General features: G+C 41.3%; 1 protein-coding gene across 2 annotated transcripts; it reads left to right on the top strand.

The window, feature by feature from the left end:
• Positions 1 to 1,862: 1,862 nt before the first annotated feature.
• LOC132819498 (cystatin-F-like) lies at positions 1,863 to 25,567 on the top strand. 2 transcript variants are annotated; one of them, XM_060831043.1, is made up of 5 exons: positions 1,863 to 2,051; positions 5,627 to 5,796; positions 10,034 to 10,150; positions 18,427 to 18,499; positions 24,210 to 25,567. In XM_060831043.1, the coding sequence occupies exons 1-5, from the start codon at positions 1,997 to 1,999 to the stop codon at positions 24,227 to 24,229; spliced, it is 435 nt and encodes a 144-aa protein (XP_060687026.1). In that variant the 5' UTR covers positions 1,863 to 1,996; the 3' UTR covers positions 24,230 to 25,567. The 2 variants fall into 2 exon arrangements, with proteins under 2 accessions (XP_060687026.1, XP_060687028.1); XM_060831045.1 differs by lacking the exon at positions 18,427 to 18,499 and having other exon boundaries at positions 1,867 to 2,051.
• Positions 25,568 to 25,590: the final 23 nt, after the last annotated feature.

Here is a 25,590-nt window from a genome sequence, read left to right as displayed (position 1 = left end):
GACCTTCCCTCCAGACCAGACAACATCCTGGTAAATCTCCTCAGCAATTTTTCCAATGCTTCCACATCCTTCCCGAAATATGGCGACCAGAACTATACATAATATTCCAAGTGCAGCCACACCAGCGTTTTGTATAGTTGCAGCACGATATTATGGCTCCAGAACTCAATCCCTCTACCAATGAAATCTAACACACTATATTCCTTCTTAACAGCACTATCAATCTGGGTGGCAACTTTCAAGGATCTATATACACAGACTCCAAGATCCCTGTGCACATCGACACTACCAAGAATCTTTCCATTGACCCATTACTCTGCCTTCCTGTTATTCTTCCCAAAGTGCATCACCTTACATTTAGCTGCATTGAACTCCATTTGCCACCTCTCAGCCCAATTCTGCAGTTTATCCAAGTCCCCCTGCAACCTGTAACATTCTTCCAAACTGTCCACTACTCCACCGACTTTAGTGTCATCTGCAAATTTACTAATCTATCACCTATGCCTGCGTCTAAATCATTTATAAAAATGACAAACAGCAGTGGTCTCAAAACAGATCCTTGTGGCATTCCACTAGTAACCGGACTCCAGGCTGAATGTTTTTCATCAACCACCACTTGCTGCTCTCTTTCGGAAAGCCAGTTTCTAATCCAAATTGCTAAATCACCATCAATCCCATGCCTCTGCATTTTCTCCAACAGCTTACCATGTGGAACCTTATCAAAGGCTTTACTGAAGTCCATGTACACCACGTCAACAAACCTACTCTCATCTACATGCTTGGTCACTTTCTCAATGAGGTTTGTGAGACATGACCTGCCCTTGATGAAACCATGTTGACTATCTGATATCATATTGTTGCTTGAAACAATTCATGAACCAAAACCTGTAATTCATTCTAAAAGACAAAAGACTTAACAACAATCAATGTTTATTTCATATATCATTTCAGTTGCATGTCACTATAATCTTTTGCCATAAATTCTGTGTCTTATGATCCTGCTTCACAACCACCTGATGAGCAGCAACGCTCTGAAAGCTAGTGCTTCCAAAAAGACCTGTTAGACTATAACCTAGTGTTGTGTGACTTTTAATTTTGTCCACTCCAGTCCAACACGGCTCCTCCAAATCAATTTCTGCAATTCTCCTTTCTGAAGGTTGAGCCATAGATTTGCACTGGTTGGTCTGTGCTGATGGGTGACATATTTCGGTGGTTTAGCATTGCCTTCTTCAGGACAACTGACTACAAACACTCCACACCTTAGCACTTTTACTAGCATATACAAAAGTAGATAGCACTGTCCATTGTCTTAAACATATCTATTGTTCGTGGAGCTTTCAGATAGTTCAAGTTAAAAGAATTTACTACTCAATGCCTTATTGCACTTTCAGGGCAACTATTGTCATTCGAATGTTGTAAGTTTTTAGTCAGAGTTGGTTTTGAGAATTAAGATTTTTCGGAGCTGTGTCAGGTTTTTGAATCTGTTGGTCAATTTTGGTTAGTTTCCAAATTAGATTTGTTAATATTAATTTAGGATAATTATGGTTTCTAAGTCGGGGGTTGAACAACAGCAAAGCAAATTACTTTCTTGTTCAAAGCTTTACCCCACTCCACGTATTGGTTTTGGGATTAACTTTCCACTTGGGAAATGTCTAACTGCCCTGTGAAAACCTTTAATCATCTTAGCCACCTCAATTAGATCATCCGTCAATCTTCTGCACTGGGCAGTACAAGCCCCAGCTATGCAAACACTGGGCCCAATATTAACTCCATGCATGCGTGTTGGTTTTGAGTTGATTCAGGTCGCCACTATAGTTTCTGAAACATTGTTGCAGAAAATAATCAACGAGGAAGCCAGAATTTCAAAGTAAAAGCCCCAATTGGACAAAGGTTAAGATTGTAACCAGGAAACACCAATGTGGGTAACACTTCCTGACTTGAAACAAAAGTTCAAAAGGCAGGGACAGAAGGATGTAAGAAGCAAGAATTGACTACAATGTTGCAAGTACTTCTGTCCACGTTGTTTGCTGTTGCTTTGGTCCATTCAAATGGCAAGTAACTGATATCTCTTGTTGTATCTGTAAATATTGGATGCTATAAACTTACTGGAATGCATTGTACTCTGCAATTGTTGAAGGAGGTGGAGAGCATAAAAACAGCACCAGAGGTAGAGTTGTCATAGCAAGATTAAATGTGCTGTTTGCATTGAATTGGAGAGGATGTGGTTTCTGCTGCAGCTCATTAAAACTTGTTACATTCGAGAAGCTTGTAACTGAAGGTTTTGTCAGCGATGTCTGCTTTAGTTCCAGCAGCCCGCGTTCATTGATTTTGTCAGCCCCATAAATCAGCTAAGCAGTAAGTTTGTGTCCAGTTCAGTTACAGCATTTGAAAGTGCGCAAATAACCACTTTTTAAAATTATACTCCATACACTGCTGTTTTCTTCTTTCCCAGCCCCTCTCCCCCAATTAGTTGTGTGCTGAACCCATGTGATTAAATGTGTTGCAGGTCTACAGTGTCTTCTCTATGTGTACTTAAATGTTGATATCAAATGTTAACCTTTTGAAACTTTGAAACAAGCTAACAGTTCAGCCCAACACAAGGTAATACCGAAAGAAAAGCCAACCATGTCCATTGCTTCAAGCTGATGAAAAGATTTGAATTGGATGTAATAATTTTCAATTGATGTATGACTGCATCTTCATTTAATAAAACCCAGAAGCCTCATGTACTGTATTTTAAAAATCTGTTATTATGTTCAGGACCTTGGGATTGCGCTATAATTAAAAAATGATTTTCTTGCAAAGGTGAAAGGAGCTAAAATTGATTATTATAAATACTCTCTTTCTATTGGTCAGTCCAAAATAAAACGATATAAATGTTTCGAACTAGCCAGATAATGGGAAATTCTTTCACATGATGGATGACAAGATTGTGAAATGGACGGCTACTTAGAACAGTTGAAGCTCAGTGCATTCACGTTCTTAAGGTGTGTAAAGGGAACACCGTGATGCAGAGGCAGGCTGGATGTAATTGGAGGAGGCTGATTTGCAGTAGAAACATTGGATTTGTTGAGCTGAATGGCCTGTTCACTTCTGTACTGCAGATCTCCTGACAACAATGAACATTGTAAACTCAATCATAACTTCAGTAACTTTCTGTGTCTATTGGTTTGTCCTCTCCTGTCACCACTGCAGTCATTTTTTAAGACTAAGAAAGGTGTTGCTAAAAAATTGCCATGTTGTCGGTTTTGTCTTTCTCTCAGTAGGACAGAACTGCAAGAATGTCAAGCCATGAGCGTAAACTCTTGATTCTATTCTGATATTGCTATCGAAATGAAAAGCTTCAGTTTTATTTAAGCAATATTCAAGTTCTGTACTTCCCAAGCAACTATTTTAAAGATGCTGACCCATCTTTAATTCTTAGAATTCACTGCATTTGTTGATGCATTTGAACAGTTGAATAGTTTGAATAGTTATCATTTGTAATGAGAAATATTCTTTTGTCATGCTGTTTGAGTCTGACAGTAGAAGTGGACTGTTGCCCTATTTCCAAAAAAAGGAAACTCCAGAACTTGACAGTTTGGACATTAAACTATCAACAGGATGTAGAGATTTGATTAATTTTCTTTCAAAATCATATTTTAAACCTTAATCTATATTTGCAGCTGTAGTATGTACCTTATTATCTACAGCAGGAAGTATAATCCTGTAATTAACCCTCCAAAACCACTAATTGTGACTAATTCTACTGAATGCCTCACACTATTCAGAAACTGTTTAGCCTGCTGTGCATAGCTTACAAATTAACATGAATTATTTTAATTTGTTGTTTAGTCAAGGTTTTCATTTATAGTTTGCTTATTGTTAAACTGTTTTTGATCTTCTCCACTCACCCCTGTGTATTCTTCGTATTTGGCCAAGGTTGCTTCCACTTATTAGAGTTTACGGTGTAAAAACAGATCTCTTGGTTGAATTGGTCAATACAAGCAGACAGCACAGTGATGATGGGTGAATGAGATTTGGTGCCAATTCAGATACAAACAGCTTTTCTGTCAGAGATGGGATTGAAAGCCTTTCTGGATTATTCTGCGATTTCTAGGGATTGAAGGTTACTCTTCACTGCTGCAGGCAAGCTTGAGAAGAAAACAATAAGGATATTAAGCTGGACTTATTTTACATGTTATTTGGATATTGTACCTGTTCCAAAAGTATTTGAAGAGTGGGTTAAGGGTGGGAAGACTTTAATGATGTTTAACTCCAGTAGTTGACAATCGTCTATTTTGTTGTCTTTCTAATAGACTGTGTGGAAGCAGTAGGCCGAAAGAATGGACTAAAAGTAAGGGTTTAGAGACAGCAATTTGAGGAGGAAAGTCATGTAATTAAAGCAAAAGAAATACATCTAAAAACAGATCTCTCAAGTTTAATTGATAACTATTCATTCTCAGCAGGACTTATTGATCTCATCAAAGCTTAGTTGAGATAGTTTTAAAACTTCTGTTTGCTATGCGTTTAAGAGAACCCACTTCTCATCCAATTTTAAACCTGTGCAACAAATTAGAATTGTTGGAGACACTGGGGCCATTCAGCTGGATAAACATTGTTGGGAAGAATGCCAATGAGAGGTTGCCAATGCTTGCACCCCTGATATAAAGGAGTTTAACTTCACCTCCTTAATTAACTTCTCTCAGGGTTTGTGTTCAGACACCACAATCCATTGTTGGCCTTGGGTTAGTGTTGGTACAGTTTTGAGTGATGACAGGTTCATTGTGATGGGATGGATTGACCATTAGCTCCTATGACCTATGTCTTCTCGCTTTACCTTATGTCTATTTATTTTGGCAATCAGTTAAATCTGTGCCCTCTGGTCAGTGACCCTACTGCCAAGTAAAACAGTTTTTGCTTGTGTACTTTTGTCAAAACCTCTAATTTAAAACAAAAAAAAAGAAGCTGATCAAACTTAAATTTCCTTAACCTTGGAGGAAAACTATCTTAGCCACTGTTGTTTGGAGACAGTAAAGACTGCTGATGCTGAAAGTTAGAATCTATAGATGTGGAGCTGGAGAAGCGCAGCAGCTCAGAAAGCATCAGAGAAGCAGAAAAGTCAATGTTTTGTGCTGGGACCCTTCATCAAGTATGACCTTCTCCAGTTCTACATCTACTGACTTGGCTGCTATTGTTTCCTGCAGAACGAAAGTCCTATACCCTTGGTGTCATTACAGTAAATCACATCTCTATTGTATCCATGGCCTTTATACAATTCTGTTTTAAAATAAACAGTAATCAGGGATCCGAAGTAATTTCCATTTATTATCCAGGCTCAGTAAGCTGATGAGGTGATAAAACAGCATATAAGTGTCCAGAGATGTGCAGTTTAGGTGGATTGGCCATGCTAAATTTCCCATTGTGTCCAGGGATATGCAGGCAAATTGGATTAGGCATGGGAAGTGCAGGGCTACAGGGATAGGGTGGGGGATGGGTCTGGGTGAGATGCCTTTCAGAGGGTCAGTGTGGATTCAGTGGGCTAATTGGCCTGCTTCTATGATTCATAGTTGTCATGCATTGCCCAGGTAAAGTTGACCTATTTCCCACTTTGTTCATGACTGTGTTTTTTCTTGTGATATTCCAGCTGTTGGCATGACAGAAAAGACACCAGTTGGGCCAGGATTTCTCCAAGATGTCAATACCACTGACTCTGGTGTTCAAAATGCCAGCTTAATTGCAATCTATGGTTACAACAACCAATCCAATGACATCTTCCTGTTTAAAGTTCAGAAGATACATAAAGCACAAGTACAGGTAAGATACGTTGTATCTAAGTGCTGCAAGAAAAGCAACGTTTGATTCCTCCATTCTTCTGAAATTGACCAAGAATACTCAGTCTGGAGAAGAACACACAAATCAGAGATTCACAACTGTACAATTGTATGCAAATGACAATTTAAACAAGATTTGTGGTGAGCTTTTTAAGGAATCACTGAACCCCAAAGAAAAATATTTATGGACAAGTATCTGTGCATCCAACATGTTTGATTCCCATCACCTGAAGTAGGAATGTAAGGGAAGAGTAACACTGCACAACCTTCAGGGTATAGTACATTCCACTGTAGGTCCTTGACTCTACCACTCATAAGCATCACAATCAGTTTAATGAGAACAATGAAGAAACTACTGGAAGAAAAATGTCACCTCAAGAGTCTTCCTGAATGGCTAGTCATCAGTATTCAAGTCCCATGCCTACCAAAATATCTGCAAAACTGTCCAGAACAAGCTTTGAAGGTCTCATGGCATAGTGGTAATATTACTCGAGGAGAAAGTGAGGTCTGCAGATGCTGGAGATCAGAGCTGAAAATGTGTTGCCGGAAAAGTGCAGCAGGTCAGGCAGCATCCAAGGAACAGGAAATTCGACGTTTCGGGCATAAGCCCTTCATCCTGATGAAGGGCTTATGCCCGAAACGTCGAATTTCCTGTTCCTTGGATGCTGCCTGATCTGCTGCGCTTTTCCAGCAACACATTTTCAGTAGTGGTAATATTACTCAGATATTCTCCAGATGCCCAAGCTAGGGCCCATGGGTTCAAATCTCGAATTTAAATTCCATTAATAAATCTAGTTTCTATCACAGTGACCATGACAACTAGCATCTTTTGTTGGGGAAGCCCATTTGTTTCAACAGTGCCCTTTTAGGGACTAAAATCTGCTATTTGGTGTGGCCGATATGTGACTCCAAGATCTTTAGCAATGTGGTTGAGTCTTAGCCACACTGATAACACTGTAGTAAATCACTCAAACCAAGCACAGTTATAGGATGGGTGACAGATGTTGGACTTGTCACATATCCCATGAAAGAATGTAAAAATCTCAGAAGCAAGACACTTGGATGAATTGGAAAGCAGGTTAACGTCAGTCATATGCAGACTCCAAAGAGTGGGAAAGGTTTGACAATTCTGAGATTTTTCTCTCCCAGCAGTCTGCTGGTTCATTACTGATCCTAGGTGCTAACAGGTCAACACAGTTCACAGAAAATATCCAAACTCTCAGAAGATGGGCAGAACCCTTCAACCACATCCTTGATTGTCCTTTGTCCAGTAAGGAAGAAGCAATCAACATAATGCAAGCTGCTCTCTCAATGTCTAACCTGTGCTCTCAGATACAAAATGGTTAAATTCCTATCCAGGAGCTGATGCTATCTACAAAGATAGTGATCAGTGCCTGGTCAAGAGGTTCACTGAACTCTGCCATTTTTTTGTGGCAGCAACAACCCTCCCACAAGAATAAAAAGTTGACTTTGTTTGCCATCTGTACAAACAAAATAGAACTTGGCAATCTTGTTACAATCAGAGAGGAGTGTATCTCATCTCCATTGTGGATAAAAGCTATTTGAGATGACTTCATAAACGATTAAAGTCTCCAAGCAAGTGCATCATGATTTATTGTTTGCCAATGATTGCACAATGGTTGCCAGTTCAGAGCTGGACTTACTTATTTCCAAAGCACGCAACAACTTTTGTCTTATAATTAGTATGAAGAAAACTATAGTGATGTCCAACCTGCTCCAGAAATGGACTACCTCAAGCCCAAAGCTTTAGTCTTTCTCCCTCTTTCTCTCACTCTCTCTCCCTCTTTTTGTTTCTCTCCCTCAGAGTTATCCGCTAAAAACCTCAACCACTTTTCATTTGGGTTGCCTTCAGAGGCTTCTGAAAATTAGATAGTTAAACAACATACCAGAGTCTCAGAGATGTCCCCTCAATTGACATGTCAAACATCAACACTGACTCAGTCAAAACATTGAGTGAAGCTGTTCCTATAACTAAGGTACCTGGCACTCACTTATCAAAGTGAATCTCCGATGAAGATATTGAGTCTGGGATGTGTTCTGATGGTGGCCAAAGGAGAAGTTACCATCTGAGGTTTTGGTAATGACTTTTGAGTCCTGGAAGAAGCTCCCATATGATTACTGTCTGGTGCAACAAAATAAAAAATGCAGCTTCTCTTGAAAACACATGCATGCCAGAAGCAGAGAGAAAATGGAAAGGAAATCCCAAGCAAATAACTTTTCCAAAATGACATCATCTGTGAGATCCATGACACCATAACAAGTAGTACCAGGAGGAAGCCAATCAGCAGCTCCAGCCTGCTCTGCCATTCAATAGGATCATGACTGATCCAACATTCCTCACATCCAGGTTCCTGCTGTCTCCCTGCCGATCAATAATCTCTTAGCCTTAACTAGACACGAAGACTGTGCCCCACAGCTCTCTGTGGCCAGGAGACCCAAATCTCTAATTGAAGAAATTCCTCCTCAACTCAGTCTTAATTGGCACCTCTTTATTCTGAGACTATTCCACCTGGACTGAGACCTTCCGATGAAGGAAAACATCCTTTCAGCATTTACCCTGTCCAGCCCCTTAAGAATTTTTTATATTTCAATGAGATCACCTCTTATCCTTCTGAATTCCAGTGAGTACCATCACAACCTGTTTCACCTTTGCTCAGAAGACAATCCCTCCATACCCAGGATTATCCTAGTGAGGTTTCTCTGAACTGTCTTCATTGAAATAATCTCTTTCCTTTAAATAAGGAGTCCAAAACTGCTCACAGTACTCCAGATGTGGTCTCACCAGCAACTTGTACAATGGCAGGAAGACTTCCCTATTCTTATACTACAACATTCCTTTAGCTTTCCTGCATACTTGCTGCACCTGCATGCTAGCTTTCTGTGTTTCATGCACAAGTATCCCCAAGTCTCTTTGTGTTGCAGTTTTTCCTCCATTTAAATAAAGCTCTGTTTTTTTAATTCTCCCTAGGAGACAGTGGGGACTGCAGAAGCTGGAGAAATCAGAGTTGATAAGGTGTGGTGCTGGAAAAGCACAGCCAGTCAGGCAGCATCTGAGGAGCAGGAGAGTCAACGTTTCTGAAGAAGGGGCCTGCCCGAAACATTGACTCTCGGATGTTGCCTGACCTGCAGTGCCTTTTCCAGCACAGTGCTTTATCAACTTTTAGTCGCCTTTGCATAATGAACAACTTCCCTTTGTTTTTCTCTCATTATATTCCATTTGCCAACTTTTTGCTCCTGTATTTAGCCTATCAATATGTCCCTTGATTCCTCTTGCAACTTGCCTTTCAATCTATTTTGTGTTACCTGCAAACCTCACTACAGTACACTATCTTATCCTACATGAACAAAGGTTCCGTCTGCTTTCTCCACTCGTTCCAAGCTTTCAAACTTGCCCTGCAAACATAACCTGCATTTTCCTCTCTGGTTCTTTTGCCAATTACCTTAATTTTGCATCGTCAGACTGTAGACATTCAAAATCAGTGGAAAGGGTTTTATTTTCTTTTGTTACTCCATCAAAATCCCCTTAATTTTGAGCATCTGCATTAAATTTCTCCTTTCCCTTTTCTGCTCTTAAAAGTAATGTCAGCTTCATTATTCTCTGCACATCAACTCACCTTGCTACCAAACCAGCAAGCTTCCACTGCCACAGGGCTTTGAACTGAATTTATCAGCTATGATTAAGGAGAGCAGGTTGCAGCAATGGATGAGAGCTGACACAAAGCAGAGTCATTTGCAAAAAGTAAGTTTCTTTGTAGAGCCAGTTGGCAATGCACAGCTTAGCAGTTACCGCAGCAACACTGGTCAGTGAGTGTAATTACAGAAAAGCATGTTTTTTTCAGACCTGCACATTTATATAGAGGAACTGGTTACATGAATGACTTCAGACAAAAGAGGGAAAGGTGTATTTAATGTTTTCAATCAAACTGACAATGCCCTGAAGATTACTACCTTTTGTTTACCTTGGAGCTAAATGTGATGTGGTTGTCTTGGTAAAATACAAGAACATTTTGCAAATATGTTCCTGCACATACATCAGAGGAAGCTAAGGATTTGAAATGCTTACACTTTAGAATAGGATGAACATTCTTTACACTCCAGTCTTGCCTTCTATCAGCAACTTAAGAATAAATCAATTTTACAAACAGTTTGAGCAGCTATGTTCTAAGAAGATATTAAAAGGAGCTTATTTTCTATTCAAGGTTGTTGCTGGTCTGAAATATTTTCTCTATGTTGATATTGGAAGAACAGTGTGTCGCAAAGGAAAACCATATAATCTCAAATACTGTTCATTTGAAACACATCCACTGCTGATTAAGGTAAAACAATTCTTCCCTCATTATTTGAACCTATATTTGAAAGGCTGCAAATATCTACACAAAAGTAAACATGGGAAATTAGTGGTAGTCCTGATGAACTAGTATTCTAGAAGCCGAGATAATGCTCTGGGTCGGAGTTTGAATCTCACCATGGCAAATGTGGATTGTATTTTTAAAATTGGAATTAAAAGTCTAATGATGTCAATAGTCATAAAAACCAATTGGATTCACAAATATCCTTTTAGGAAAGGAAATCTGCCATTCTGGCCCGATATGGTCCACATGTAAATCCAGTCTCTCAATTGTCCTCTGAAACTGACAAGCACACCAGTCTGTTGAAGATTCCTGATGAAGGGCTTTTGCCCAAGACATCAATTCTCCTGCTCCTCGGATGCTACCTGGCCTGCTGTGTTTTTCCAGCACCTCTCTAAACTTGACACCACTTTGTTGTGTCAAACCCTGAAAAATTCTCAAAAGGAATTGGGCTGGATGTACCACCTGGCACCAATGAAGGCACTAGAAACAGCAACAGTAAATGGAGCCTTGTTGATCCTGAGGTGTCCCCCTGACTAATATCTGGGAGCCAAAATCACAACTAGTGCAACAATTGGGAGAACTGCCTCATAGAATAGACAAGCAACAGCCTGATATTGTCTGTAAGGTAAGATTTGGTGGGAGTCACTAAGTCCCAGACTACATCATCATCATCTATAGGCATGTCCTGTCCCATCAGCAGGACAGACCAACAGAGCTGGAGGCACAGTAGTAAACAGTCAGGAGAAAGTGATCATGGGAGACCTCAACATTTATTTTGGACCCCATGAAGTCTTAGGGTATCGGGTCAAACATGGACAAGGAAGGCTCCTGCTGGTTATCTCTTTGCACTCCCCACCCCCATTTCAGCTGGTGAATCAATACTCCCCACATAACGAGCACCACAGAGGAAGCAGCGAGAGTGGCAAAGGTGCAGAATACACTATGGGTGGAAGACTTCAGCATCCATCATTCAGGAGTGGCCCTGCAGCAGCTTTACTGACTGAAATGCTCCAAGACCTAAGGGATATAGCTGCTAACTTGGGTCTGTAGCAGGTGGAGAAGGATCTATTGGGACCCATGTGATAAGGTTAGCTGCTACTCAAACCCCACTATTACTGGAGTCAGTACAAAATTTAAAGATAACCTGAAAGATGCCAAGTTACCTGCCTGACGGACTTGGATTTGTAGAGTCACAGAGATGTACAGCATGGAAACAGACCCTTTGGCCCAACTCGTCCATACCAACCAGATATCCTAATCTAATCAAGTCCCATTTGCCAGCATTTAGCCCATATCCCTCTAAACCCTTTCTATTCATATACTCATCCAGATTCCTTTTAAATGCTGTAGTTGTACCAGACTCCACCACTTCCTCTGGCAGCTCATTCCATACACTCACCACCTTCCATGAGGAAAACGTTGCACCTTACATCTCTTTTATATCTTTCCCATCTCACCCTAAACCTATGCCCTCTAGTTCTGGACTCCCCAACCCAAGGAAAAGACTTTTGTCTCCTTACCCTATCCATGCCCCTCCTAATTTCGTAAACCTCTATAAGGTCACCCCTCAGCCTCCGACACTCCAGGGAAAGCAGCCACAGCCTGTTCAGCCTCTCCTTATAGCTCAAATCCTCCAACCCTGTCAATCTCTTCTGAACCCTTTCAACTTTCACAATATCCTTCCAATAGGAAGGAGACCAGAACTGCACACAATATTCCAAAAGTGGCCTAACCAATGTACTGTACAGCTGAAACATGACCTCCCAACTCCTGTACTCAATACTCTGACCAATAAAGGAAAGCATACCAAACGCCTTCTTCACTATCTTATCTACCTGCAACTCTACTTTCAAGGACTATGAACCTGCACTCCAAGGTCTCTTTGTTCAGCAACATTTCCCAGGACCTTGCCATTAAGTGTATAAATCCCAGGCAAAAGTGAGGACTGCAGATGCTGGAGAGCAGACTCAAGAGTGTGTTGCTGGAAAAGCACAGCAGGTCAAGCAGCATCCGAAGAGCAGGAGAATTGACGGTTCGGGCATCGACCCTACAACAGGAATGAGGCTTGTGGGCCAGGGTGCTGAGAGATAAATGGGAGGTGGCAGGGGGGGCACTGGCAGGGGGGCGGAAGGTAGCTGAGAAAGCGATAAATGGATGAAGGTGAGGGAGAAGGTAATAGGTCGTGGGTTGGAGCGGATAGGTGAGAAAGATGATGGACAGGTCCAGAGGGCGGTACCAAGTTGGAGGCTTGGGACTGGGATAATGTGGGGGGAGGGGAAATGACAAAGCTGTTGAAATTTATATTTATTCCATGTGGTTGCACGGTCCCAAGACAGGGTGTGAGGCTTTCTTCCTCCGGGCGTTGGGTGGTAACAGTTTGGTGGTGGTGGAGGAGGCCCGGACCTGCATGTCCTCGACAGAGTGGGAGGAGGAGTTGAAGTGTTCAGCCATTGGGCATTGGGGTTGGTGGGTGAGCGTGTCCCAGAGATGTTCTCTGAAATGATCCACAAGAAGGCATACTGTCTCCCCACTGTCGAGGAAACCACAGACGCAGTAGATGACATTGGCAGAGATGCAGGTAAATGTCTGATAGATGTTCAATGATCCTTTGGGGCCTTGGATGGAGGTGAGGGGATTTGGTGTGGGCACAGGTTTTCCACTTCCTGCGGTGATAGGGAAAGGTGCCAGGAGTGGGGTGTGGGCGGGGGGGGGAGGGAGACATGACGAGGGAATCACGGAGGGATTGGTCTTTTCGGAATGCTGATAGGGAAAGGGAGGTGGTGGGATCCGTTTGAAGGTAGTGGAAGTGGTGGAGGGTGATGCGATGTATGTGGAGGTTGATGGGGTGGAAGGTGAGGACCAAGAGGGTTCTGTCCTTGTTGCATTGGGAGAGGTGGGGTTCAAGGGCAGTGGTGCGTGAAGTGGAGGAGATGCACCGGAGGGCTTCATCAACCATGTGAGAAGGGAAGTTATGATCTTGGAAGAAGGAGGCCATCTGGGACTTTCTGAGGTGGAAATGGCCATCCTGGGAACAGATATGGTGGAGGCAGAGGAATTGGGAGTAAGGGATGGCAGGAGCTAGGGTGGGAGGAGGTGTAGTCTAGGTAGCTGTAGGAGTCAGTGGGTTTATTGTAGATGTCGGTGGTTAGTCGGTCACTAGTGATGGAGAGGTCCAGGAAGGGGAGGGAGGTGTCTGAGATGGTCCAGGTGAATTTGAGGTCGAGGTGAAAGGTGTTTGTAAGTTGATGAACTGTTCAAGTTCCTTGTGGGAGCACAAGGTGGTGCCGATACAGTCGGAGTTGATATAGCGGAGGAACAGGTAGGGGATGGTGCCAGTGTAACTGCGGAAGATGGACCTTTCCACGTAGCCAACAAAGAGACAGGCTTAACTGGGTCCCATGCAGGTGCCCATGGCTACTCCTTTGGTCTGCCATTTGCCTTTACAAAATGCAACACCTCACATTTACCTAAATTAAACTCCATCTACCACTCCTCAGCCCATTTGCCCATCTGGTCAAGGTCCCCTTGTATTCTGAGGCAACTTTCTTCATTGTCCATTACACCTTCAATTTTGCTGTCATCTGCAAACTTACTAGCTATGCCTCCTATGTTCACATCCAAACCATTTATATTAAATGACAAAAAGCAGTGGATCCAGCACTGATCCCTGTGGCATACCACTAGTCACAGGCCTCCAGTCTGAAAGGCAACCCTCCACCACCACCCTCTGTCTTCCACCTTGAAGCTAGTTCTATATCCAGATGGTTAGTTCACTCTGTATTCCATGAGATCTAACTTTGCTAACCAGTCTACCATAACGAACCTTGTCGAACACCTTACTGAAGTGCATATAGATCACGTCCACCACTCTGCCCTCATCAAACCTCTTTGTTGCTTCTTCAAAAAACTCAATCAGGTTTGTAAGACATAATTTCCCACACACAAAACCATGTTGGCCATCCCGAATCAGTCCTTGCCTTTCCAAATACACTTAAGTCCTGTCCCTCACAAATCCCTCCAACAATTTGCCCACTACCAATGTCAGGCTCACCAGTCTATAATTCCCTGGCTTTTTCTTACCACCTTTCTTAAATAGTGGCACAACGTTAGCCAACCTCCAGTCTCCCAGCACCTCACTTGTGACTATTGATGATACAAATATCTCACTTCCCTGGGTTCCCATAGAGTTCTAGGGTTCACCTGATCAGTCCCTGGGATTTATCCACCTTTACACATTTTAAGACATCGAACACCACCTCCTCTGTAATACAGATATTTTTCAAGATATCACCATCTATTTCCCCGCATTCTATATCCTCAAGGTCTTTCTCCACAGAAACCAATGATGTAAGATCATTGTTTAGAATCTCCCCCATCTCCTGCAGTTCCACACATAGGCTGCCTTGCTGATCTTTGAGGGGCCCTATTCTCTCCCTAGTTACCCTTTTGTCCATAATGTGTTTATAGAATCCCTTTGGAATCTCCTTAACCCTATTTGCCAAAGCTATCTCATGTCCCCTTTTTCTCCTCCTGATTTCCCCCTTAAGTGTCTGCCTTTTTATTCTTCTCAGGATTCACTCAACCTCTGTGGTCTGCGCCTGACATACGCTTCCTTCTTTTTCTTAACCAAAACCTCAGACTTGGATTAATATAAGACACTGACCAGGGTTCCTGTACTTGTTAAGAACTGCTACTGATCACAACCCCCTGACAAAACTAATTGAATTATCAACATTGAAATAGAGTACTGGTTCTGAAGATTATTTTGCTTCTGATCATTATTTTTCCATCACTTGCCCCCCCCCCCCCCAACCGCACCACCATTTTATGCAGTGAATGTTCCAACATATGCACAAAGTACATCTTTTCTATCTTAAAAATTAGCTATACAATTTCCAATTGGACATCGGTTAATGTGGAATTAGTTCCTGGTGCTCAGCAATTGCAATTAAAGTTTACTGTCGTGGAAATTAAATTAACTCAACTCAACTATTAGCAAGAGCAACCAAAAAGAGCTCTATTAATTTTAACATCTGCATTGCAGAGGGACCACGGCACTTGACAAAAATGCCTTGTGCAAGGGTCCTGAGCATAATTCATATACTTGTCTTATACGGTTTCTTATCACGCTCTCAACGACAATGACTGTGAGGATTTGAGTTGTTATTCTTTTCATTCCCTTGCTGTGGACATACTGTTCATATATTTTACTCTTGTTGAATATTTACAAAGTTCCGCAGAGACAAGCTGTCCCTCGACTGCAGACCTCAGCAAAATGTCAGAAAGTTTTAAATTTAGTAAAGCATTGTCTTTCAGATTTCAGAGTAAATGGATTTCAGAGTAAATATTAATTTTGGTAATTTTCCATTGCAATCTCCAACAAGCAAATGTGCATGTGTGCAAGGTTCACCTTGGCTTGATATTTTGTCTTCCTTGATGTCATTGCTGGAATTCCAGCTTTGCAAACATGGACCAGAATGACGCTGTGTTCACTCGAGCATTCACATTGAAATGTCTCCACCAGAATGTCACTGAGCTTTTTGAGAGAACTAATCCTTAAATGAGCTCTTTGAATAGGTATGAGAAGGAGGATGTCAGTTTAGCTTCATTATTCCCTTTAATGGGATGGTTTGTAGCCCACGAAAGTGCAAGGTTGTTCTGTTTTGAATTCTAGGAAAGGTTGTGGTGAATTTGGAAAATGGATTGGAAAGATGTGCTACCAACATGGGTTTTGTTATATTAGTCTTTATTATATCAAAGAATGTTAGAGCGCGAACATATCAACTCCCAACCCCTCCCCACAGAGAAAAAACTTCAGGATTTTCCTTTCGAATATATCAATTCTTTCACGCTGGACAGAAAGGAGTTCTTCTATTTTTCATTTTTATTCAACAGATTGCTTTCTCTGAATGTGTCAGTCAGGTAACCAAACTAATAAACTATAGGTTGTTCTTGCTGCAACTTGTCAAATTTGTCTCTTACCAATTTAGAGATCTGAGATGAAAGATATAGATAAGCATTCTGCCTTGAGAGACAGCCACCACTTCACCCCTCTCTTTTTGAGCAAGAAATTGTGCTCTTGCCCACTTCCTTACAAAATTCCGCAAAATACATGGATATGCATTCCATCCTGGGCCTTAGGTGCTTGAGGTGAGAGAGGAACATAGGATACTAGTGCAAAAGTAAGCCATTCAACTAACAAGCCTACACCAACATCCAAGTAGATCATAGTTGATCTTTAACCTCAATACAATTTTTCCTAATGCTACTCCCATTTCCTTTATTATTTTTAATATCTAAAAAACCATAGATCTAGCTTGTAAATACTCTGACTGAGCCCCATCTGCTTCTGGGTTAGAGAATTCTAAAGAGTACACTCTCCAAATGAATAAATTGCTCCAAATCTCAGTGCTACCTCTTATTTTTAGATTGTCCCCTTGTTCTAGATTCCCCAGGCAGGTGAACTACTTTTCTCGCCTGTCAAACCCCATAAGAGCTTTGCATGCTTAAATAAGGCCACCTCATCTAAATGTCAGTGATTGCAGGTCCTGTTTCTTCAATGCCTCCTCACAGGACAATTGTAGCATCTCAGAATCAGTCAAAGTACGCAATACTCCAGGTATGGCCTCAACAAGGCATGATACAATTGGAGTAAGACTTGGGCTGAGTGGAGTCAGGAAATCATTTTTTCTACTGACACCTTCTAATTAAGATTGATGGGGCTCAAAGAGTTCGCAGGGTGGTCACTACTAAAGACTAGGCTGTGGCCTTTTAAAATGGAAGCATCTCAGATCTTTTAAGATAAGACATTTAGGACAGAGGCCCCATGGGAAAGAGGGGAAATCCTTCCACAGAGATTAGTCAGGACTGTGGGGCTGCTATTCCTGCCCACAATCATGTCTGTGGACCAAGAAACCTCTAAATTGGATGGTATTCCTCCTGGCTAGGACAGGAAAGCCATTTCCATTATGGTGTCCTAGCATCGTGGAAGCTCCTCCACTATGACAGAATGCTCATTAGCCCCAAAAGGCGACCATCAATTGGAGTTTGAATTATAAATTGATTTAACTGTCTCTTTGACATGGTGGGGGTGGGGGTGGCTCTTGTGATACAGTGATACAGTTCCTATATCTGAACTGGGAGACCCAGGTTCAAGTCCCATCTACCCCAGTGGCATGTCAATAACATCTTTGAACAGGTTGATTGAACAGTAGTGGCTAGCCTACCGGCCATGCAGCCTGCTGTGGGGAAACTGTCCCGGTAGTAAGACAGCTTTCCTGTCTCAGCTAACCACCTCTTCACCTGCCCCTTCCAAGCTCCATGAAGGAATCTCTTGCAGGAACAATCTCAGTGGAAATAAGCAAATATTCTAGATAGCTCAAGGTATAGATATTTTCCTCCTCAAACTGCTCAGAGATGTTACTACACACCTTTGGTGCAGGTGGAACTTGTACCTAGGTCTCCCAGCTCAAAGGCAGGGATTCTACCATCACACCACAACAGCCCCTTTCGTCCATGGTGTAGTATATTTTTGATGGTACAAACTTGATGGGCTGAAGGGCTTTTTCTGTATTGTAGGATTCTATAACTTAAACTCAATTAATAAATCTAAAATATAAAGTTTGCTTCAGTAAGGTTGACCAGGATGTCAGCCACCATAAACTAGTGAATGAGGTAGGGCTTTTCTCAGTACTGCCCCTGAGCAAAGGAAATATACCATCATTTGCAGATCTGGCCATTACCCAATGTGTATTGTCTTAATTTTTATTTTACAAATGCGATGCTTTTTAGTTGCTGCTAAAACTCCATCAATGCAGACCCCATCCCCATGCAACTTGCCTGACTGATCACCACTGAAGTTATTAATTCTTCTGACGATTTCAAAATGTCACCTGAATGCCAATAAACAACAAGGTAATTGTTATGCAGACAATCAATGCATCACACAAAACTGTCGCTTGACATTGTTTTCCCATAGATGCTGCTGCTTTTGCTTTCCAAACATTTCCCTTAATGATTTTAAGCTCATATGGCATTGACAACTCCTCAACAATTGCAAGCTTTTTTAAAATCAATTCTCTGTGCCATTAGGTAAGTGAGACCATAAGATTTTCTTTGGTTGTAACTGCAGATTGCATTTTGGTACTGAACATTTCTGTGGCCTTTCGCTTAAAAGAATATAAGCATTTTGGGTCCTCAGTTGCTCATGTTCAGTAACTAAATGTTTCTTCAAATTGAAGGATTTCAGGTGTACTGGGCAGTACTTGCACAGAAATTGCACACGGCAACTCCACTTTGTTACAAATAAAATCAGTAAGTAGCCATATTTATATTTCCTTAATTGCCCATTTAATTTTACATCTCTTTACTCCACTGTTGTGTTTCTTCAGCCTTTATGGTTGAACTTGATGAAGGACTCTGAGGGACCTTAATAAAAACTGAAAGCACTGCGAACGCTGTAAATCAGAAACTAGGGACCTTGGGTTGTATGTTGACCAGGACAGGTAGATAAAGAAGGAGTAATGATTAGCTGTCTTTATTAGTCAAGGCATTAGTTTAAATGCAGAGATGATGCAATTCTGGAATTCATATTGCATTACACTGGAGAGGGTGAAAATGAGATTTACCAAGATGTTGACTGGGCTGGAGAATTTTAGTGATGGGAGACATGGGTTTGAATTCATAGCACATTGGTCCTAGTAGTCAGGAAGAAGGGAACTGATCTGATAGGATGGGATTCAGCTGAATCATTCTGGAGGAAGGAGCTGTTGTTTGCAAGAAAAATTAGAAAAATGAAAGGTAAAGGAGAAAGTAGGATTGTAGGTTAATGATGGGGCTGATTGTTGAACAGAACTTGACAATGTCTTCTTCTAACAACGAACCATAAGAGTGCGGACATATGATTAATAGAACCAACTGAAAGGTTTTGTGTCACAAAGCATTCAGAAAAGGGTAAGTAAATTTATGCTGAAAATGTGTTGCTGGTTAAAGCACAGCAGGTCAGGCAGCATCCAAGGAACAGGAAATTCGACGTTCGGCACAAATCAAGGTAAATGAATATGACCAAGACAGAAAGTTGAAATTCAGGGATATTTGACCTTTCAGAGAGATGGACTGGATGGAAAAGGTGGGGGGATAGCACTATAATAAGAGATGAAATTAGGACAGAGTGAGAGACATTCTCTGATCAGTTCATATAGAGTCTATTTGAGGGAATTTTTTTTAGATTAGATAAGATTACTTACAGTGTGGAAACAGGCCCTTCGGCCCAACAAGTCCACACCGACCCGCCGAAGCGCAACCCACCCATACCCCTACATTTATCCCTTACCTAACACTACGGGCAACTTAGCATGGCCAATTCACTTAACCCGCACATCTTTGTGACTTGTGGGAGGAAACCGGAGCACCCGGAGGAAACCCACGCAGACACGGGGAGAACGTGCAAACTCCACACAGTCAGTTGCCTGAGGTGAGAATTGAACCTGGGTCTCTGGCGCTGTGAGGCAGCAGTGCTAACTACTGTGCCACCGTGCCGCCCACTAAAACAAGTAGCAAGAGAAAGAAGACATTGGTTGTGTATAGACTCCAAATAGTAGCCCCTCTGGGAAAGGCTATAAATCAACAAATAATAGCACCTAAAAAAAAAGCAATAATTATGGGTGATGTTAATCTTCGTGTTGATTGGGTTAATCAAATTGGAAAGGTTGCTCTGAGAATTAATTCATACAGTGCATTAGGGATAGTTTCCTAGAGCAATATGTCATGCAGCCAATTAGGGAACAGGCTATCTTGCATCTGGTCATGGGTAATGAGGCAGATTTAATAAATGACCTCACAGTAAAAGGTCCTCTAGAAAGTAGTGATCATAACATAATCAAGTTTGGTTTGTGTGGGAAGTGTGGGTTAGAAACAACTATTTAAATATTACAATGAAATTGGAATAAGGGTAGTTAAAGTTAACTGGGCAGACAGATCAGCAGAAATGATAGTAAGCAAACAGTGTCAGACATTAGAGGGGTAATTAATGACTCTCAGTAAAAATGTATCCTAGTAAGGAGGAAATATTCAGAGAGGGAAAAGCCACCTTGACTAACCAAGGAAATTAAGGAGAGTATAAATTTGAAAGAAAAAGCATGTAGGGAGCCCAAAGTCAGTGAAAGACCCACAGACTGGGATAAACTCAGAACCCAGCAAAAGATGACTGGAAAGATAATAAAGACAGAAATTAAACTATGAAGGCAAACTAATGAGAAATATGAAACCTGACAATAAAAGACTCTCTAAATACATAAAAAGGAAGAGAAAGGTCAGAGTGAATGAAGACCCCTTAGAAAAAGAACCTGTGGAGATAAGAACAGGAAATGGCATAGGGGCTGAATAGATATTTTGCATCAGTCTGTATGGTGCAAGATACATCAAAAGTTCTAGTAATATTAAAGAATAAGTGGTGAGGAATTAAGTACTATCACCATCTCTAGAGAAGTAACTTGGAAAATCATTGTCTAATCAAGCAAATTAGCATGGCTTCATGAAGGAGAAATCACATATGACTAATTTATTAGTGTATTTAGAGGAATTCTCAACCAGAGTGGATAGAGGGGAACCAGTAGATGTGTTGTATTTGGACTTCCAGAAGGCATTCAACAAGGTACCTCAATGAAAGTTGTCATAAGAGCCCATGATGTTGGCAGTAGAATATTGGCATGGATAAAGAATTGGCCAATGGGCAAGAAATGGGGAGCGGGGATATGGAGTCCTTTTTCAGGTTGGCAACCTAGAACCAGTGCAGTTCCACAGGGATTAGTGGTGGGACTGCAAATGTTTATAATTTATGTATATTAATGACTGTAGCCAAATTTGTTTGCAGAAATACATGGAAAACAGGATGCAAACAGTTTACAAGGAGCTATTAATAGATTAAATAAATGAGCAAAAAATTGACAAATGGAGTATAATGTGATAAAATGTAAAATTGTTGCCTTTATTTAAGGAAAGATATCATTGCATTGGAGGCAGTTTTCAGAGAAGATTCACTTGGATGATCCCCAGTATGGAGGGATTGTCTTCTGAGAAACATCTAAACAGGCTGGGACTCCATTCACTGGAGTTTAGAAGAATCAGTGATGATCTCAGTAAAACATGTAGGATTCTTAAGGGGCTTGACTAGGTAAATCCTAAGAGAATGTTTCCCTTCATGGGAGAACCTAGGACCAGAGAGCATAGACTCAGAATAACGGGTTGTCAATTTAAGTCTGAGATGAGGAGTACCTTCACCTCTGAGTGTCATTGGAACTCCTCGCCACAGAGAGCTGTGGGTTCAGAATCCTTGTGTATAATTAAGGCTGAGATAGATGCTTGATCAGTCAGGGAATCAAGGGTAATGGGGAAAGGGCAGGAAAGTAGACATGAGGAATCTCGGATCAGCCATGATCCTATTGAATGGTGCAACAGCCTTGAGGACTGAACAACCTACTCCTGTTCCTATCTCATAGGGTCTTGTGGTCTAAGAGATTAGATAAACTGGAGTTGATTTCCTTGGAGCAGAGGAAACTGTGGGGGGGTGTAACGGGACATGATTTGATATGCATAAAATAATGAGGGCATAGATATGAAGAAACTGTCCTCGTTGGTGGAGGTTTCGATGACTAGGGACATAGACTTAAGGTACGGGTCGGAGGCTTAAAGGGCATGTGAGGAAAAGCATTTTCACGCAAAGGTTGGTGGGAATCTGGAACCCACTGCCTGTGGAGGTGCTAGAGGCAGAAGCTCTCATCACATTGAAGGAATGTTTCGATGTGCTCATGCAATGTGGAAAAATACGAGGCTATCAGGCAGTTTCTGGGAAATGGGCTGACGATAATTAGATGGTTTTTGAGTGGTAAAAACATGCACTGAAGGGCTTTATTCTGTGCTGTAGACTGTCTGACTCTGACTTCCTGAATCATTGTTCTCTGAGTTTTGTTGTTAACCTAACAAATCTGTTGGTGTTTGAATTAAATATCCATCCATGGACTGGATGGAGCATTATAGACTGTCAACAGTCAAAGATTACTCGGGTCCATCTCTGCTTTGGGGGGGCTACACATCCCTGCATTATTCGTAACTGTATTTCCTCAGGCTACAACCCCACCTTTTCAGAAACAGTGAGCTTCACCAATTTAATATCACCCCTTAAATTTTTCATCAGGTCTAATCATACTCAGTTTTATTGAACACTCTCTCTGTCTAGTGCCTTGAAATGCTAAAGAAGGTAATAGAGTCATAGAACATGGAAACAGACCCTTCCATCCAACACATCCATGCTGACCAAACTAAACCAGTCCTATATGCCTGCATTTGGCAGTTACTCTTCTAAACCTTTTCTATTCATGTACCTATCCAAATATCTTTTTAAATTTTGTAACTATACCTGCATCTACCATTTCCTCTGGCAGCTCATTCCACGTATGAAACACCTTCTGTGAAAAAGTTGCCCCTCAGGTCCCTTTTAAATCTTTATCCTCTCACCTTAAAATTGTGTCCTCTAGTTTTGAACTCCCCTACTGCAGGGAAAGGTCCTTTGACTTTCACAGTATCTATGTCCTTCATGAACTTATAAACCTGCAGAAGGTCACCCCTTAACCTCCTACTCTCCAGTGAAAAAAGTCTCAGTTTATCTAGTCTCTCCTTATACCTCAAATTCTCCAGTCCTAGTAACATCCTTATAAATATTTTCTATAATTCTCCAAACAAAGACACGCATGAGAATTCTTAGAGGCATGGCATTCTAACCAGAACTCCATCAATAAACACATCGATTTAGACTCTATCTACCTTCCCTTGGAAAAAAGAACCGGAAGTGACATTACGCACCTGAAGAAACCAAGACCTATAAATAGAGATGCGGGACATACCAGCAGCGCTTCACTGAAGACTCTCACTGATGATATTACCTAGTATGGTGACAAAACATCTGAAAACAAACCTTCAAGCTAGCGAGCAAGCTTACACACTTATTGTCAACCTGAGCTATAAATCTTCTCAGAAATTGCTAATATCATACTTTCTTCTGAGCACTCACAGATCCCAGGACCTTTTTCTGGAGCCCTGACTCAAACATCTCAAATTTCTAGAACTTCTAAAAGCATAGAGCCATCCAAAAGCCATACATTTCTCACCGAGTCCCAACTGCACAGATTCAGTACAGTTCATTGCCTTTTCAGCAGACCAGCTAAACCATCCGTTTCTGTGTGGAGTTTACCTCTGTGTCTGTGTTCTCCAACAAATTGGCCCAAAAGTTGCCTTGTCCCTGGGCTATATTGGATATAAGTAATATTTTGGAACTGTCAAAGTGGAATGCAAATGGAACAACCCTTTGGAACATTTCTGTTCCCTGAATGTACAATGTTCCCTGATTGCTGATTCCCACAGTACAAATTGAAACAACAGAAGAAGGATTTGACAGAATACACTGATCCTTTGTCAGGGGAGCTTTCCAAATTATTTGCTACTGTAACAATGCTGTTGAGAGCACATGTGTGAAACTAATTGGAAAGCCCTTTCAAAAAGCTAACACTGACATGATTGCAAAATTGTAACCTTCAGGCCAGTACAATTGTGTACTGCACAATTCTGTAAACTGAATTTTTATTTGTAATTTGTATAAATTTTTAATTTATTAGTGAGTGGCACAGTGGCTCAGTGGTTAGCGCTGCTGCCTCATAACACCAGGCATCTGGTTTCAATTCCAGCCTTGGGCAACTGCCTGTGTGGAGTTTGTACATTCTCCCCACACCTGTGTGGGTTTCTTCCCGCAGTCCAAAGATGTGCAGGTTAGATTAATTGGTTGTGCTAAGTTGCCCATAGTGTCCAGGAATTAGCCATGAGAAATGCAGGGTTGTAGGGATGGGGTGGGTCTGGGGGGGAGGGGGCTGCTTTTTGAAGGATCAGTATGGGCTGAATGGCCTGCTGCCATACTTTGGAGATTCTATTACATTTTCTTGTACTGCCTTTCCACTAACCTTGTACATTTTTCTTTTAGCGATTGACCTGTCATTTTGAACTCTGGGTTGTTTTATGGAAACAAAGTTGGAAAGTGATTGCAACAAGTTGCCAGTGAATCCTTCAGGACTGTATTCGTTCCCTGTGCTAATACTTGAAGCATTTCCACCGAGTGGTGGAGTTACTATTCAATTTCACCATTTCTGTTTTCTGCCTGAAGTGTTGAAGAGAAGATTCAGTGTCCTGCATAATTCATGAAGAACTCCTCCTCATCTAGAAATGGCCTTACTTTAACACTTTAAAGAATACAGCAGCTGCTATTGGAAGCTGTCCACTTTTTTTTTGATGGCTTTTTCTTTGCCTTAATGGTATCAACCAACACATTTCAAGTGAGTTATTGGTGATGTTGAATAAGGCATTGCATTTTATAGATCTTTTTGCAAGCTCAGAATATCCCAAAGAGATTTACAATAAAGTGCTTTTGAAAAGTGTAGCTGCTTTTATAATATAGGAATATTGGCAAACATTTTGTGCAATGTCTTGTATCAGCATTGGTCAAATCAACTGTCGTCTGTTCTTAAAAATAAAGAAATGGAATCTTTTTACAGCAACTCAAGGTGAGATGAGATCCTGGCTTAGCACTGTTTCTGAAAGACAGCACTACCAACAGTGTAGCATTCATTCAGTCTACACAGGGATTGAGAACTTAGATAATGTTCTTAAGAACTCTGAAATGGGATTTATACCGAAAGCTTGCTAAACACTGAAACAGATGTAACATCCATTAAGTCACAAGAGCTGGTCAATAAAAGACCATCAACTGCATGTGTGACTGCTTGTGTCAGTCAGTAATTACTTCACTCCAACAAGATTTCAACTGAAAATTGTACCCCCCCCACCCCAAAATGCTGGAAATGCACAAGTCAACCAAGATCTCTAAAGGAACAGAAGCACAACTGAGCATGATGCTACTTCCCATTACCTGACGTTGACTGGACTGAGGAGACTATATTTTTGGACGCGGTCTCTTTTACTTAGAGTTTTCAAAGTTGGTTAAAGTTGTAAAGGTGTCAACCATGGCTCGGTGGTAGCACTTTCTTGCCTCTGAGTTGGAAGATTGTTTTTCAAATGTAATGAAGATGGTTATTAGTGGGTCCATTCTTCAGATAAAAAAGTTAAGCTGAGACTTGTCTGTCCTTTTCAGTACATGGAGAAGAGTCATGTTGTGAAGATATGGGTGTAATATGCCTTTAAGAGAGTAAAAGCTAGCAGTGACAGCAGCTAGTGTTCTCAATAAGACACAATTTAACATGTGCTCCAGCTACTGGGGCAGCTGGTTGCCTGGAAATGACAAAATGGATTCAAATTAGGCCAATCGGTTTAAATTAAACCCCGAAACATACCAAATTCCAATCAAGTTT

The sequence above is a fragment of the Hemiscyllium ocellatum genome, chromosome 10, assembly GCF_020745735.1.
Source record: "Hemiscyllium ocellatum isolate sHemOce1 chromosome 10, sHemOce1.pat.X.cur, whole genome shotgun sequence".
Lineage (NCBI taxonomy): Eukaryota > Metazoa > Chordata > Chondrichthyes > Orectolobiformes > Hemiscylliidae > Hemiscyllium > Hemiscyllium ocellatum.
Note: the sequence above shows the minus strand (reverse complement) of the source record. Positions and strands in the feature narration are given on the sequence as shown.

Coding starts and splice junctions, on each gene's coding strand:
- LOC132819498 (XM_060831043.1), top strand. CDS start 1,997: ATGTTGCAAGTACTTCTGTCCACGTTGTTTGCTGTTGCTTTGGTCCAT. Junction 2,052..5,626: donor TGCTTTGGTCCATTCAAATG/GCAAGTAACTGA, acceptor GTGATATTCCAG/CTGTTGGCATGACAGAAAAG. Junction 5,797..10,033: donor TACATAAAGCACAAGTACAG/GTAAGATACGTT, acceptor TTTCTATTCAAG/GTTGTTGCTGGTCTGAAATA.